Raw genomic sequence first — 13,138 nt, 5'->3', positions numbered from 1 at the left:
GCAGTTTGTGAGCATGATCCGGGAAAAACAAATCCATTATTTTCTGAAACTTCTTACCAGCTCTTCTTCCTACTGAAAATAAAGTTTGCAAAAGCCCACACATGCCACCATCTAATCCGTAAGTGTGAAATTGGGATGTATCAGTTAGTGAGAATGCAATTCATACTCATTTCATTTCTCAGAGCTCTATTACTGGCATACCCTGATAAGAGATTACATGGAATGGTGTCATCATCTTTCTTTGTGGCAGCCACCGGTCTCCATGCGATACAGAAGCCTGGTGAGCAACTATCACAAAACAGAGAGCTGCAGTCGTGATGCTCAGTAACTGCAACACAGGCCCTGGATCCTCACTTGAGGCAGTGGCATCATTCCACTGACTTTTGTGGAAATAAAACACCGTACTACTGTATCCGGATTGGTATCGGCACACTTGAGTTGTTTGTGATATCTGGGATTGGATCCGTAGCTAGAATAAACCAGCCTTTCTCAATGACTTCTCTGGTTTTACTACAATTATTGCGCTTGTTGAATGTAAGGACAGACAAGACTGTTTGGATCAAGTTAGAATTTCATGCATAAGTCATTATTTTATGCCTAGCTTTTCTTGGCGGAGCTGTAGGCAGCCTCTTGATTTACAGCTCATTGTGACTGAAAGTTGTCTGCTCTAAATTTCTCCTCCATCTAGGAATGTACAAACCGGTGCTGTAATGCAACTACCTGTACTTTGAAACCGGGAGCGGTGTGTGCACATGGACTTTGCTGCGAGGACTGCCAGGTGAACCAACGGGAACGTTTCTTATCTCCGTGGGGTGGGCAGGATTCCGCAATCTTCCCAACTGCAGAGCAGTAAGCAAGGATGGAGAACAAGCAAATTGGTATCATTAAGCGTTAAGACACTTGCATTTCATGTAAGCAAGTAAAAAAAATTCTCAAATTGTTAACAGTTATCGAAGGAGCAGATCGACAGACCTTTTCAATCGTGTCTGTGCTATTTGTAGCCATTTCATTTGCTCATGCAAAACCTCTTCTTTTTCAGGAACTTTTGTATGCGTTGATATTTTTCATGCTTACGTGGATGTTTCGCTCTGGCAAGCAGTCCTTAAATGCTGGACCCTCTTTTTATGGGAAGACTCTTAAAATATTGATTCTATCAACAGCCTATATATTTTTAATGCAGATCATCAGCTCTTGTGGATTCCTAACGTACTATAAAAAGCCAACTTGCCACAGGCATTTACCTTCTTGAATTCTCAGACCGTCTCTTGCATATGGGCTAATAAAGCATTCAGCAAGTTTCCATTGTGTCTGTGGCAACCATCTGCCTAAAAGCTCAGTAGCAGCGAGCTATCAAAACAGCTAGCAAATGCTTTTTAGCAAAATCAATCTTCATGTCTTTTTGCTTTTTACCAAAGGCGCTGTGGTGATGCAGTTAAAATTCAGTGCTGCTCCCAGAGCACACCCATCTTTTATGGTTGTTGATAAGTGAATGTTCAGATTGCCGTCTCCCACCATTACCGACTAGTTACTTTCAGCTCTGAAAAAAAATGTAGTTATCCAGGGAAATCAGGACAGGAACGCTTACATGGACTAGCTGTATAAATAAGTTGAGGAAGATCTTGATGCCCATGACAGAGTGACATTTCCATGAGGACATGCACCTGCATACCGGGAAGCTGTCAGGGTCCTGAATCCAAAGGCAGGTGGGCTGGTGGCTTTGTGAGCCATAACATAACACATAACATAAAGTTACGTGATCAGCTGGCTGCCCTGCTCACCGCTGTGTTGTTGCGGATGAAAAAGTTTCGGGTCTGACTTCTGGTCAGTGCTACAGAGCATCCTTTGCGGTAGAGCCCAAGCTGTTTCTGCGCCTGCGATTGCAGGAGGCACTCTGAAACCTTTGGTTCTTATTTGAAAACTAACAAAAGGCTGGATTTACCTTCTGACCTGAGCCGCGTGAGCCATGTTTGCAGCTGCAGGTTCAGTTTGGCCCTCCCTCCTGCCAAACCCTTCGCAACATGTGTCAAATAAATGCATTTCAAGAGCTGCATAATTCTTCTACTGTCCTCTGCGGTCAGTTGGTGCAGAGCCAGTGGAAAAAGCTGTTCGTGCGCTGCATGGGTTATACCGCTGCATAACTCTGATTGATGGGAATTACAGCGGTTAAGGGGTTTTGTTTGTTTTGCAGTTAAAACCGGCGGGGATTTCTTGCAGAGAGTCAAGTAATTCCTGCGATCTGCCGGAGTTTTGCACGGGAGCCAGCCCTCACTGCCCAGCTAACGTGTACCTGCACGACGGGCACGCGTGCCACGGGGTGGACGGCTATTGCTACAACGGCATCTGCCAGACCCACGAGCAGCAGTGCATCACGCTCTGGGGCCAAGGTGAGTCTGAGAAGCAGGAGATCTGTTTGTGAGATGGACTTGGGGGAAAAAAAAAAAGCATGGGATTTGGAGGAATTTGATACAGTACCAATCTGTAGCTATTCTTTTCTGAAACGGAGAAGTGAATAATGAGGGAATCATTCCGTGATTCATTTTATCCCTGATTTGCAGTAGTGTTCGTTTCTTGCAGCAGGAGGTAGAGAGCAACAGTAACGAGGTTCATTCTGCAACACTGCTGCAAATGGCTAGGTGAACTTAGGCAAATCATTTAATGTTGACTTTGATATGGCCTTGTGTCATCCTACGAAGTGCTGAATGCTCTTGACAGGTTGAAATTGCATCCTTTTCCAGGTTGGTTTGTAAGCTTCTAAATTGCTCGTCTGCGAAACGTGTACGCCGGTCTACATCCCAAACCAGAGTTCAGTGTTTGACATTAACATCAGATTCTTGTATCATTGTGTGCGGTTTTTTTAATTGGTGTTACCCTGTAAGCCTACCTCCTGACAGTGCTCTTAGCACAGTAGGCAGTAAAGCGGAAAGAGGTTTTATTCTCCTGTGGGAATTTACTTACTTTTTGCAAAAATGTAACAGCACGAGTTCTTGGGTTATCGGAAACATGATATCCCAGGAAAGCCGTTCACCTTTCTGTAATGTCCTGTGGCCCTTCCACTGAAATACAAGCACTAACTCAGCATTTTGCTATTGTCTCCTGCGTCGCTGGGGACAAGTCATGTCTCCTTCAGCATCTTACCCCCTCTCTCAAAGGGGAAACCCACTTTTACCTCTCCTGAAGAGAAGCATTATTTAGAGCTAGATTTAATTATTTCTTTTAAACTAACTTTTTTTTCCAGCTCCCTTAGCCTCTTCCAATTCAGTATCTCTATGCCTTCAACTCTGTTTCAAAACTTATGTATCAATATAATGACACACAGATGTTTCCCTTGGTCAAAACCCTCCTATTGAAGGATTTATTTTTTAACTTCACAGAGACTTGGACCGTTCACAATTTTTGTTTTAAAGAGCACTAAAGCATCTCATGAAATAATGGCACGGATACAGATAGCAGGTTAGCTTCGTCATGTGGGTATAAGAACAGGTTAGAGGAGTTCCAGTTCAGGATTAAACTCCCCACGTGGAACAAACCACGCATCTGATATACTCCTCCGAATCCCACTCGCGTCGTAGAGTTAATATGAGCTCATATAGGCATGTACAATTATAGCCTCCAGTCTTAGTCATACTGGGGTTTTTAATCCCCTGGATACAGAGACATTTTCTCTTGCATAAAGCAAAATCTCCTTATGAACCAGTTTCCCATGCCATGGAAAGTTACTCGGTCAGACTGTTAATAATTTCAGTGGCTGAGAAAAATTCAGCTAAAGGTCAGGGAGCTGAAATGCTGCAGCTCCCTTGCCAGGTCTGTTTCCTAACACAGCGAGTCCTCCAAACCCCCCAGGCTCCCCTAATTCTTTCTTGTCTTCTTTCTTGGGACTATTCAATATGGGCACTGCTGTGCATGGAGACTCCAGTGGTCAAGGCTATGGGGGGCTGCTCATGAGAAAGATGACTTTGTTAAGAACAGAGCTCAAACAGACTTTAACTGGAAGAGCCGTATTTGTCTTGGGAATACCCAAGGATAAAGGTTTTGAAAGGGAGGTTGAGACATTACCAAACCTGTACTGAAAGGCTTCGTTCATTTTTGGAAGTATAGATTAGAAATAATGCCAGTAAAGGAAACCTTCAAACAGTGTCAAACAGTGTAGCAGATAGGGTTCAAGCAAAAACCAAGGCCTATATTCTGGATTTAAAAACTAAGGATGTGAATATCCACCACTTGATCACACTTACATCTGGTTGGAGTATGAGCTGGCAGTTGCGGGGTGGAATGGGAAGAGGGCTAGGTGGGCCGAGCAGTTGGAAAAATATCATGGTACAGACAAAAAAAACATTCTTTCCACCCTTGCTTGCAGCAGAAAGAGACTTGATATTCTAAGATATTGCCTCCGGACTTTGCATCAAAAAGATACGTTTGAACCTTTTACCAGATTGTTGTAACTGATTAGAATTGTTTTTAACACCTGCGTGTGTTGGAGTGGAGTGAAGGAGTAGTTGTGTAGTGTCTTTTGTAAAGAAAAAACAGATCATAGTTCATTTACATTAATTCCTCTTTTCTTATTTCCAGTAGGAGAAAGCCTACATGCAGAACAAAATACAATAACTTTTCTTAAAATAATATTCAGTATATTTAATTCCTTATCAATGTCTTCTTTTGTGTATCTTTCTTATTCATCAGGTTACAGATGTCCAGTAGCCCAATGATAAACATCAATCTTAAGATTTTTAGATCTAGTTAAAGAAAAATGATGAGCACTGTCAGAGCTTGTTTACATTAGGCTGAGCAATAGGAACCTGTTTCCGGAAAGAAGTACTTGCATTTCCGTGGGGATTTTTTTGTTACTTTCAACAGATAAATTCAAATCAAATAGAGGAATATTTTTTGCTATTCCTGATCTGCAGTAGCATGGAAATCTTGGTGTGAAAAAGGGGAGGAGCACCTTAGGACTGTCTCTGAAAACACCCATAAATTCCTCTTAAAGACCAAGTTCATTCCAGTCTGCTCCCAGAACACACAAATTTCTCTACTCTCTCTCTCACCTTTATTCATGTTATTTTTATCCTTAAGGAGCAACATGCATGAATTGCTTGTGACCTTTTTGTTTCATATTCAAAAATATCAAATTGCACTGATCTGACCTATTGATAGTAGCGTGATTGAAAAGTACATCGATAGTAATGCATTTGTGTGATGTCTTGTACTCCATTGGCATTTTCCCAGAGCAACTAGCTACGCAGATAAAGCCACTTAAGAGAGAGAAATTATTGATTACCAAGGAATAGAAGGTTCTCAGCTTTAGACTCATGGCTTTTTCTACATTGACAAGAAAATGACTCTTTAGGGAAGGAAAGGAGATGCTTGACAGTGTGTTTTCCTACATTTCCTCAAGAGGGGAAAAAAAGCAATGATTTGGGGGAGCAAATGCCAGGCATTGACTGAATAATTAGAACATACTTAAACTTGTTGCATAGACATGGCCATTCGTTTAGGCAGGAACAATCTTAAATTTAATGTCAATATATGTTACAAAGGCCTGTAACTGCTGTAAGAGGATTGCAGTTTTTTCCAGGTACAACCCTGTAGGCAAAATAGATGGGCTTCACATCTAAGCTAGCTGACCATACCATTGCTAACTGTTGGTTGGTTTTGTTTCAGGGTTTTTTTGCAAAAATACTAATCTATCCAAGCACCATAAATATCTGAATTCAGTAAAATCAAATTATTTGGATCACCACAGATTTATGGTCAGGCCTTTTCTTTTGGAGATGTGAAAGGCATTAAGCCATATTCTCAGAGGTAATAAGAGCTAGCATACTCCTTAAATGCAAAAAAAAAACCCCAGCTCAACCCCATCTCACTCTTGCACGGACTTAACAAGATGAAGAGAGAGGCCAAGGGAGCATGTGGAAAGTTTGCTTTGCATCATCAGTGCAGTAAAACAATGAGATATAAAATCCAGGTGCAAATCACATGACAGAGAACTGTATTTTTATGCTTCTATTTATTTATACAATTGTTCATGGTGCTAGTTGGCACAGCCGGAGCAACAGAACTCCAGTCTGTTACTCAAAGGTTGGGGGTTTTTTCCCCTCCACACCCATAAACACTGTATATATATATATATTTTTTTTTTTAAATAAGTCTTGAGACAATGTTGGGAACTGAATTGAAATACCTTTCTTTTCCGCTGTCAGCCTGATAACGGGTGTTTCTCTGTTCTTGGAATCAGCACCATGGTCAGAAATTTCGCTCTTCTCTTTCAGGAGACCGTGACGGTATTTTCTCATTGCAGCAGGTCTTGCACTGATCTGAAATGACACAGCATTTCTGTATCGCTTCCAAAAGTGTAGAACATCTCTTTCTTTGCAACTGTATAGGGAAAGAAGTGGGCTCATCAATATACACATTTGGAGAAAAAAAAGTCTCGAGGCTGACAACTGCAGTGGTGAGCTTTGACCTTCTGCAGTTTGAAATGGCTGATTTAATCCCTTGAATAAGGCTTGGCGTGGAAAGGCTGACAGGACCTTAATTACAGGGTCACGATACTATAATTATCAATAGCAAAGTGAAATAAACTCTGTTTATCCAGCTCAGAGCACTTAATAACCACTGGAAATCTTTCACAAATCATTTTCCCTTTGCCTTTAGAGGTAGCAGAATAGAGAAAGACAGGACTTTCTGCTTCAGTTTATATGGTGCAGTCATGATAAATGGGTTTCCTCCAGAAACACAACATTACAATTCTCTTCCTTAAGCATCCTCTGAAAACCTCCTTTTACCTTGGTAGCTCCATCTGTTCAGCTTCTTACACTCTGATAGGTTTTCATCTATTAAAAAGTCCAAATATTGTGAGAAACAAGTCAGGAGAGGGAACAGCCACCTGAATCCCAAGCAACAACGTGCTTTGGTTTGATACCAAAGGCAGAAATTGAAGCTAGATTTTGGTTTCCAAGCTGCAGATGATCATTGGGTACCAGGTGTTTTCATACACAGACTGCTCCGAGCCTGGCAGGGGAGCATTTTTTTGTACTCTGTGAGATCTTTTTTCTTGTCAGGCATTATTGTTTGGAGTTATTATCGGGCTGCCTGAGCCCTGCAAGGATGCTGCAGATGTGTTCTTCTTCCTGCAGGCTTCTTTCCATCATATATAACACACTTGATTTCTACATTCAAAAAAACCAACCAAACAAAAATTTTTCACCAGGTGAAAGAGGAAGATAAATACCTTAAACTCTCCTAGTATTTCAGTAAGCCCTTTCTCTTTTTAACACCATTTTTTTTAACAAGTCTTTGTTAGGTCACTTCCAGTCAAAGCACAGGCCATGAGCATTCTTTTTGCTTTTGGCAGCTTTTGGAGCCAGACAGCGCTCTGGGGAAAGTGTGTCTGTGCTCGGGGCTGCTGCTGACACATCTCCAAAGAAGCCTCCAGTCATTGCGGTGATACACCGTTGGCTGAACTAGTTGGGGCACAAAGCTCTAGGCCAAGAAAAAAATGAGACCCCGTAGCAATCGCATGTGACTGTGGTAGGTGGGTGAGGTCTTATTCCTTTGGTGAGGTGGGGCTGAGAAAGTTGGTCTCTGCAGATGTGGGAGAAAAAGCAGTTTTATTTGGCCTCTTGCTTACAGCACGGGGTTTTTTTCCTTCCCTCCCCTTCCCTTCTAAAGCTGGCATAGTATATGCACATGTTAATGTTTGTGTCAAGCTGAATAGTTAATGTGCCTGCCCTGGAAAGACGAGGAGGAATCTACATGCTGAAAATGGAAATTTTACTTTTGCTTTTTGCACAGTGCCTTGTCTGGATGCTTTTGTTGATTTTTTGATTATTGCTTGTGGCTTAATGAAAAGAAGTGAAAGAATCCTCTGTGAGTCCTTTTTAATAGTTCCAGATTTGAGAAATATTCTGAACTCAGCAAGCTTGATCGTAATCTTCCAAAGAATTTCAAGCTCTTGTCCTGCTCTCCAGGGAACCAACAGCTCATATTCTGTTCCTTCTGTGCCTTTCTTTCAGAGTTCTCCAGTTTCAGTATGTAAAAATGTTAGAAGGAAAAGAGAGTGCCATCTTAAGCCTCTCCAAGTTTTAATATTTTGTCCTTAATAGCATTAGATTGCTGTTCAGCAGTATATAGTATTAGTCAAGCTTCTAACTGTGAAATGCAGATAATTAATTGAGGCTTTAATCTCTGACTTATTAGTGAAAAGATCCACACTAACTGAAAGTTTTACAATCATATTTGTATTTTCTTCTCCAGGAATTTAACCCCTTTTTTAAAAAAACCTTCTTCCTCTTTGAAGGCTTTCAGATTAAATCTTCAGGTTGGTTTAAATAAATGATATGGTTTACCCACAGTTAGAGGCATACACACTTGGAAGTGGCTCAAAACATTGGAAAAAAAAATGTAACATTAACTCAGATATTCTGTCTCTGTTAAAGATCAGGGAACACTGTAGAAATGGTATATTCTCAGCCTTTAGGCTATCACATCATTTGCTGCCAGTTCTTTTTGGTTTTGTTTGGCTGATCTATCAAAAGTACAAAAATGTATCCAGCAGATATCTGTTAAGAGTCTTAGCCAGCATAGCTCCTTACCACCTTGTCTCCTCAAAGCAGGTCTGCGTATTGGAGTAGTTGAAATGTTGGCAATGACTTGGTTGTGCTTTTAGTTATCTTCTGACTTGGTTGTGCTTTTAGTTATCTTCATGGAAAGAAAATATGGGGTCGTAAAGGGCCCTAGCAAAGGGCCTCTTAATCGTGCAAGAAGCAGCAATTACTGGCTGGAAATAAAAGCCACACTTCACGACAGAACAAAGGGATTAAATTCTAATAACATGGACTAATTAATTGTTGCAACAGTCAAAGCAGGGAAGTAGATCCTCCACCTCTTAGACATTTCAGAGGACTGCCTCTATCTTCCCGTAGAAGATATTCCATAGTTGGTCATAATCTGGGGGAAAACGGACAGGAGATTGTCTGTATAAGACATAAGAATTGAAGTTCTAATAGTACCTTTTAACATCTAAAATGTAGGGATGAGTAATCTGTCTGCACAAACATTTCCAGTACTGCTCCCACCGGGGAAGTTCCTTTGCTGTTATGATACGTCTCCATCACAGAAGACTACAGTAGATAAGAACCAGATGCTGCCTGGCTTCCCAGATTCCTACTTCTGCCACCATGGTAGAAATGACCCTTCTTCCAAGTCAGTCCTTTCCCACAGGAGTGGATTTACTGAGGATTAAGGTGGGGATGGGTTGCCTTCCTCTCCTCAGCACATTAGCTTGAGCTAACAGCGGCGTATTCTCTTTGCCATGTCATGTGCTCATGTTTTTACAGGCACGTAGCACTCTAGATTGCAACTGGATTTTTTTCTGGTTTCTTGTTGGTCTGAATTGCACTTAAAAAGGCCTTTCTTGAAAAGTATTTTCTTTGGTTTCAGCTCTTGGGGTCTCGCTAGAGTCACATGGACTCCTGGAAAAAGAAGGGACTTAACTTACCAGCTGGCCTTTGTCTTTCTTCACCAAACTAGATTTGGCTTTTACTAGACTTTTTTGTGTCCTAGGAGGATTCACAAGAGGGATATCATCTAGAGAAATTCTGAAAAAGAAGAAGTTCTGCGTTGTCTGTTGCTCAGCATTGCCAAGAGAGACAAATAACAGTGGAAAGCCCACACGCTCGGGCTCTTCAATTAGCATGCTGATCCAGCACAACTGTTTTGTTGTGCTTCATCAATATGCAGATCACGTGCTACCTTCCCCTAAAGCATTAGTGGAGCTCAAAGAAAATTATTAAAAACACCTTGTATGAGATGAAAGTTCTGATTAGGTTTTGTTTCAGGTGCGAAACCTGCTCCTGGGATCTGCTTTGAGAGAGTCAATTCTGCAGGTGATCCTTACGGCAACTGTGGCAAGGACTCCAAGAGCTCCTTTGCTAAATGTGAACCCAGGTAGGGTCTCTCCCTACAAACACAGGAACAGCTGCAAGGGCGGGGGGAGAGGGCTTATAACATCTAAAAGAGTTTCACTAATCTTTGGGTTTGTTTATTTCCTTCAGAGATGCTAAATGCGGAAAAATCCAGTGTCAAGGAGGAGCAAATCGACCTGTAATTGGTACCAATGCTGTTTCCATAGAAACTAATATCCCACTTCAGGAAGGTGGCAAGATTCTGTGTCGTGGTACCCACGTGTATTTGGGTGATGATATGCCCGATCCTGGTCTTGTGCTGTCAGGAACCAAGTGTGAGGATGGAAAAGTAAGGTTCTGAAATACTCCCAGACAAGGAGAACATCACTACCCTCATGCTGCCAAGTATTTTGTACTAAACTGCCTGTTTTCTGCTTTGGGATAATTATTTTTTTTTCCACAAAAGAATCGTTTCTCATGCTCACAGTGAGTCAGAGTTTTACTCCCTTCTACTTTTGGCCACTGTTCTGGATTACAGATTTGCAGATGCAATGCAAGTTGCTCAAGTTTATAACAGATTTTTTGAGGACAGTCCCACATATCTGTCCATGTAGGCTAGAGGTTTTCTGCAAAAGTACAGCAAAACACATTACAGGCTTGTTAATGAATTTCTGAGAAGTTCAATATATTCACTTTCCCAGTGTCTGTGGCATTCCAAAATTGTCATTGACTTCACTTTAGGTTTCAATATATATTATATCTGCTGATTATGGCTCCCGCCACCACCATCCCTTTTTTTTTCTTGCAGGAAAAGCAATCTCTGGGTGCACTATTAGAAAAATATAAACCCAGTGATGTTCAGCCACCAAAACTGATTTTTGCAATCATATTTTGCAAACTTTGTGAGTTATCCTATGTGAATGTAGTCCAAATTTCATATGGCTGCCTCATTCTCGGTTTTTCTTTTGTGAGAAAAGGAACAGAGAAAGATGGGAGACAGCCATGAGTTTACAGGGGGGGAGGAATGGAAAGGAGTCCAAGAACTATTGAAATGAAGGTTTCTATCCCCTCAGTGGATTACTTGCAAAAAGAAAAAAAAAAAGTGCTTTGATAATTTCTGGTAAATTCAAGTAAGCCTCTGAATTTCTGAATGCTTTTGAAATATGTTGGATTATCACACTGCATTGGGAACAGGTTTAAAATATGTCCCTAGTGAAACTACAGTTCTGTTACAGGAAAACAACCCTTACAATATTTCTAAGTCAATCTGTTACAAAATGTCTTTTCAAAGCAAATTCAACGCTGGGAAGGCACCCTATTATGTTTTACTAATGAGTATTTAATCTTTCTAATCTATCTAATCATACACATACACACTATAGAATACACACGCTAATACTTACGAAATTGTATGTTTTACTTTGAGGACATTAGTGCATTTGTATTATGGATTAAGAATATGAATTTAAATATTCTTGAGTTTTCTAAGCTGAAGATACACAATTTGAAATGCAGCCATTTTAATGTGATCAAAATTCTGTGTGCTACTGCACTATGAATATTTGAATTGTGAATACTGCTGTAATCAGACCATATTCTCTACATGCGTGCATGTTGATGCCAATTCACTCTAATTTCCTTTCCATTTTTCCTTCTCCCCAGGGCATAAGTGCCCTGATTAAGCATCCCTGTCGTCTCCTTCAACACTATTCCCTGCTTAATGCTAATTATTGTGACTGACTTTTAGTACTACTGAACTGAACTGCAGTTAAACATGAGCAAAATTGTGCAGTGATTTTTTTTTTTTTTTTTTTTTTTTGGTCAACATAACATAGTAACAGTTATTCCAGTCCTAATTTCTGCTTTCTTCAGTTTTGAGTAGGATAACTTCTTATTACTGACATCATCATCAGTCATTTGATTGTTTGATGGTATCGTTAGATGGCACCACTCTTGCTTTGCCTCAGTTTCCAGCTATATTGGCAGAGTAAAGTTTACCCGTAATGACTGGAGAAAAAAAACTTTGAACTTTATTTCTTTGCATATGCTATTTGTTTATTTCCATTTCCTATAAGATCACTATTACACTTTAAATATGGTTGGTTTATATGTGACACCAAAAAAATTGTTTAGCTTGGAAAAACTTTTAGAAAGGTCTCAATTTTGCTGAAGAATGATGATGAGCCCATATATACCAATGACCTCAGTTAAATATTCAGGCTGTCCTGAGTCCGGGTTCTGTACTGGCATGAAAAAGTATTGCACTATTGATATAAACAGAACTATGCTAATTTACCCCATGAGGGGACCTGAACCTCTCCTTGAGGAACCACCTGCTGCTGTGAAGACAGGAATGCAGCCAGATCAGGTACACGGAAGATTCCTGCTCAGTGCATTCCTAGTCCTGAAAAAATGCAAATTACTGGTTTTTAAATTGGCTTATAAACCCCGCAAACCCCAGCGGCTTGCCACTAGTTCCACTTCAGTGAAACTGTGAGTGTTCATTTACACGAGCTCAGCATATCAACCCAAAATGAACTATGTCTGAAATTCCATATTGGCCAGGATGTCGATCGAGCTTCAGCTTCCCCAGATTTGGACCCGAAAGACTTAGAAAGGCATACAAAGACGACGACACCTAATTCTGGTGTCCTTATCTTTTTGTCAATGTCATGTTGTCAATGCAGCTTGTGTATTGGGAAACCTGTAACTGCTAAAAGAACCACTGATGGATGAGCAGACGTATAAAGAAGGACATGATACCTTGTGAGCACCAGCAGTTCTGTGCCTGTTAAAACTCCTTTTCTCTTATTTTGCAGATTTGCCTTAATCGCCGGTGCCAGAATACAAGTGTTTTTGGTGTCCACAAATGTGCAACAAAGTGCCATGGACGTGGAGTAAGCATTATAGGAACAGGTTTTTTACAATCGGTCAATAAACACTGGACAAGAAATCATTTTATGTAATAGCTTTGGGATCTCTGATTGTTTGTAGTATATCAGTCAAAGTCACTGCAATACTTTTTAATTGTGTATTTCCATTTTCAGTGTCCCTTATATGAACTGCAAGAATGGAATTATTTTTATTTAACAAAGAAATATTTATCAAGTGGTAATTATCTTGTTCTTAATTAACAGTCTGTGATAAAAAGGAATTTTGTCATCTTCAAAGCAATTTGAAGTCTAACCTTCCTTCGTGAAGAATTCCTATTAACATTAAAAAAAATACAGTTTCTATGT

General features: G+C 40.4%; 1 protein-coding gene across 1 annotated transcript in view; it reads left to right on the top strand.

The window, feature by feature from the left end:
- The window catches only part of ADAM12 (ADAM metallopeptidase domain 12), a 185,732-nt gene that overhangs the window by 156,458 nt on the left and 16,136 nt on the right, over nucleotides 1-13,138 (top strand). The window contains exons 13-17 of the mRNA XM_049810931.1: nucleotides 689-778; nucleotides 2,189-2,384; nucleotides 9,834-9,942; nucleotides 10,050-10,248; nucleotides 12,719-12,796. Of these exons, the coding sequence (XP_049666888.1) occupies nucleotides 689-778; nucleotides 2,189-2,384; nucleotides 9,834-9,942; nucleotides 10,050-10,248; nucleotides 12,719-12,796 (672 nt within the window). The remainder of the gene's footprint in view (nucleotides 1-688; nucleotides 779-2,188; nucleotides 2,385-9,833; nucleotides 9,943-10,049; nucleotides 10,249-12,718; nucleotides 12,797-13,138) is intronic.

The sequence above is a fragment of the Accipiter gentilis genome, chromosome 9, assembly GCF_929443795.1.
Source record: "Accipiter gentilis chromosome 9, bAccGen1.1, whole genome shotgun sequence".
Taxonomy (NCBI): domain Eukaryota; kingdom Metazoa; phylum Chordata; class Aves; order Accipitriformes; family Accipitridae; genus Astur; species Astur gentilis.
This window is presented reverse-complemented; position numbering and strand designations above follow the sequence as displayed.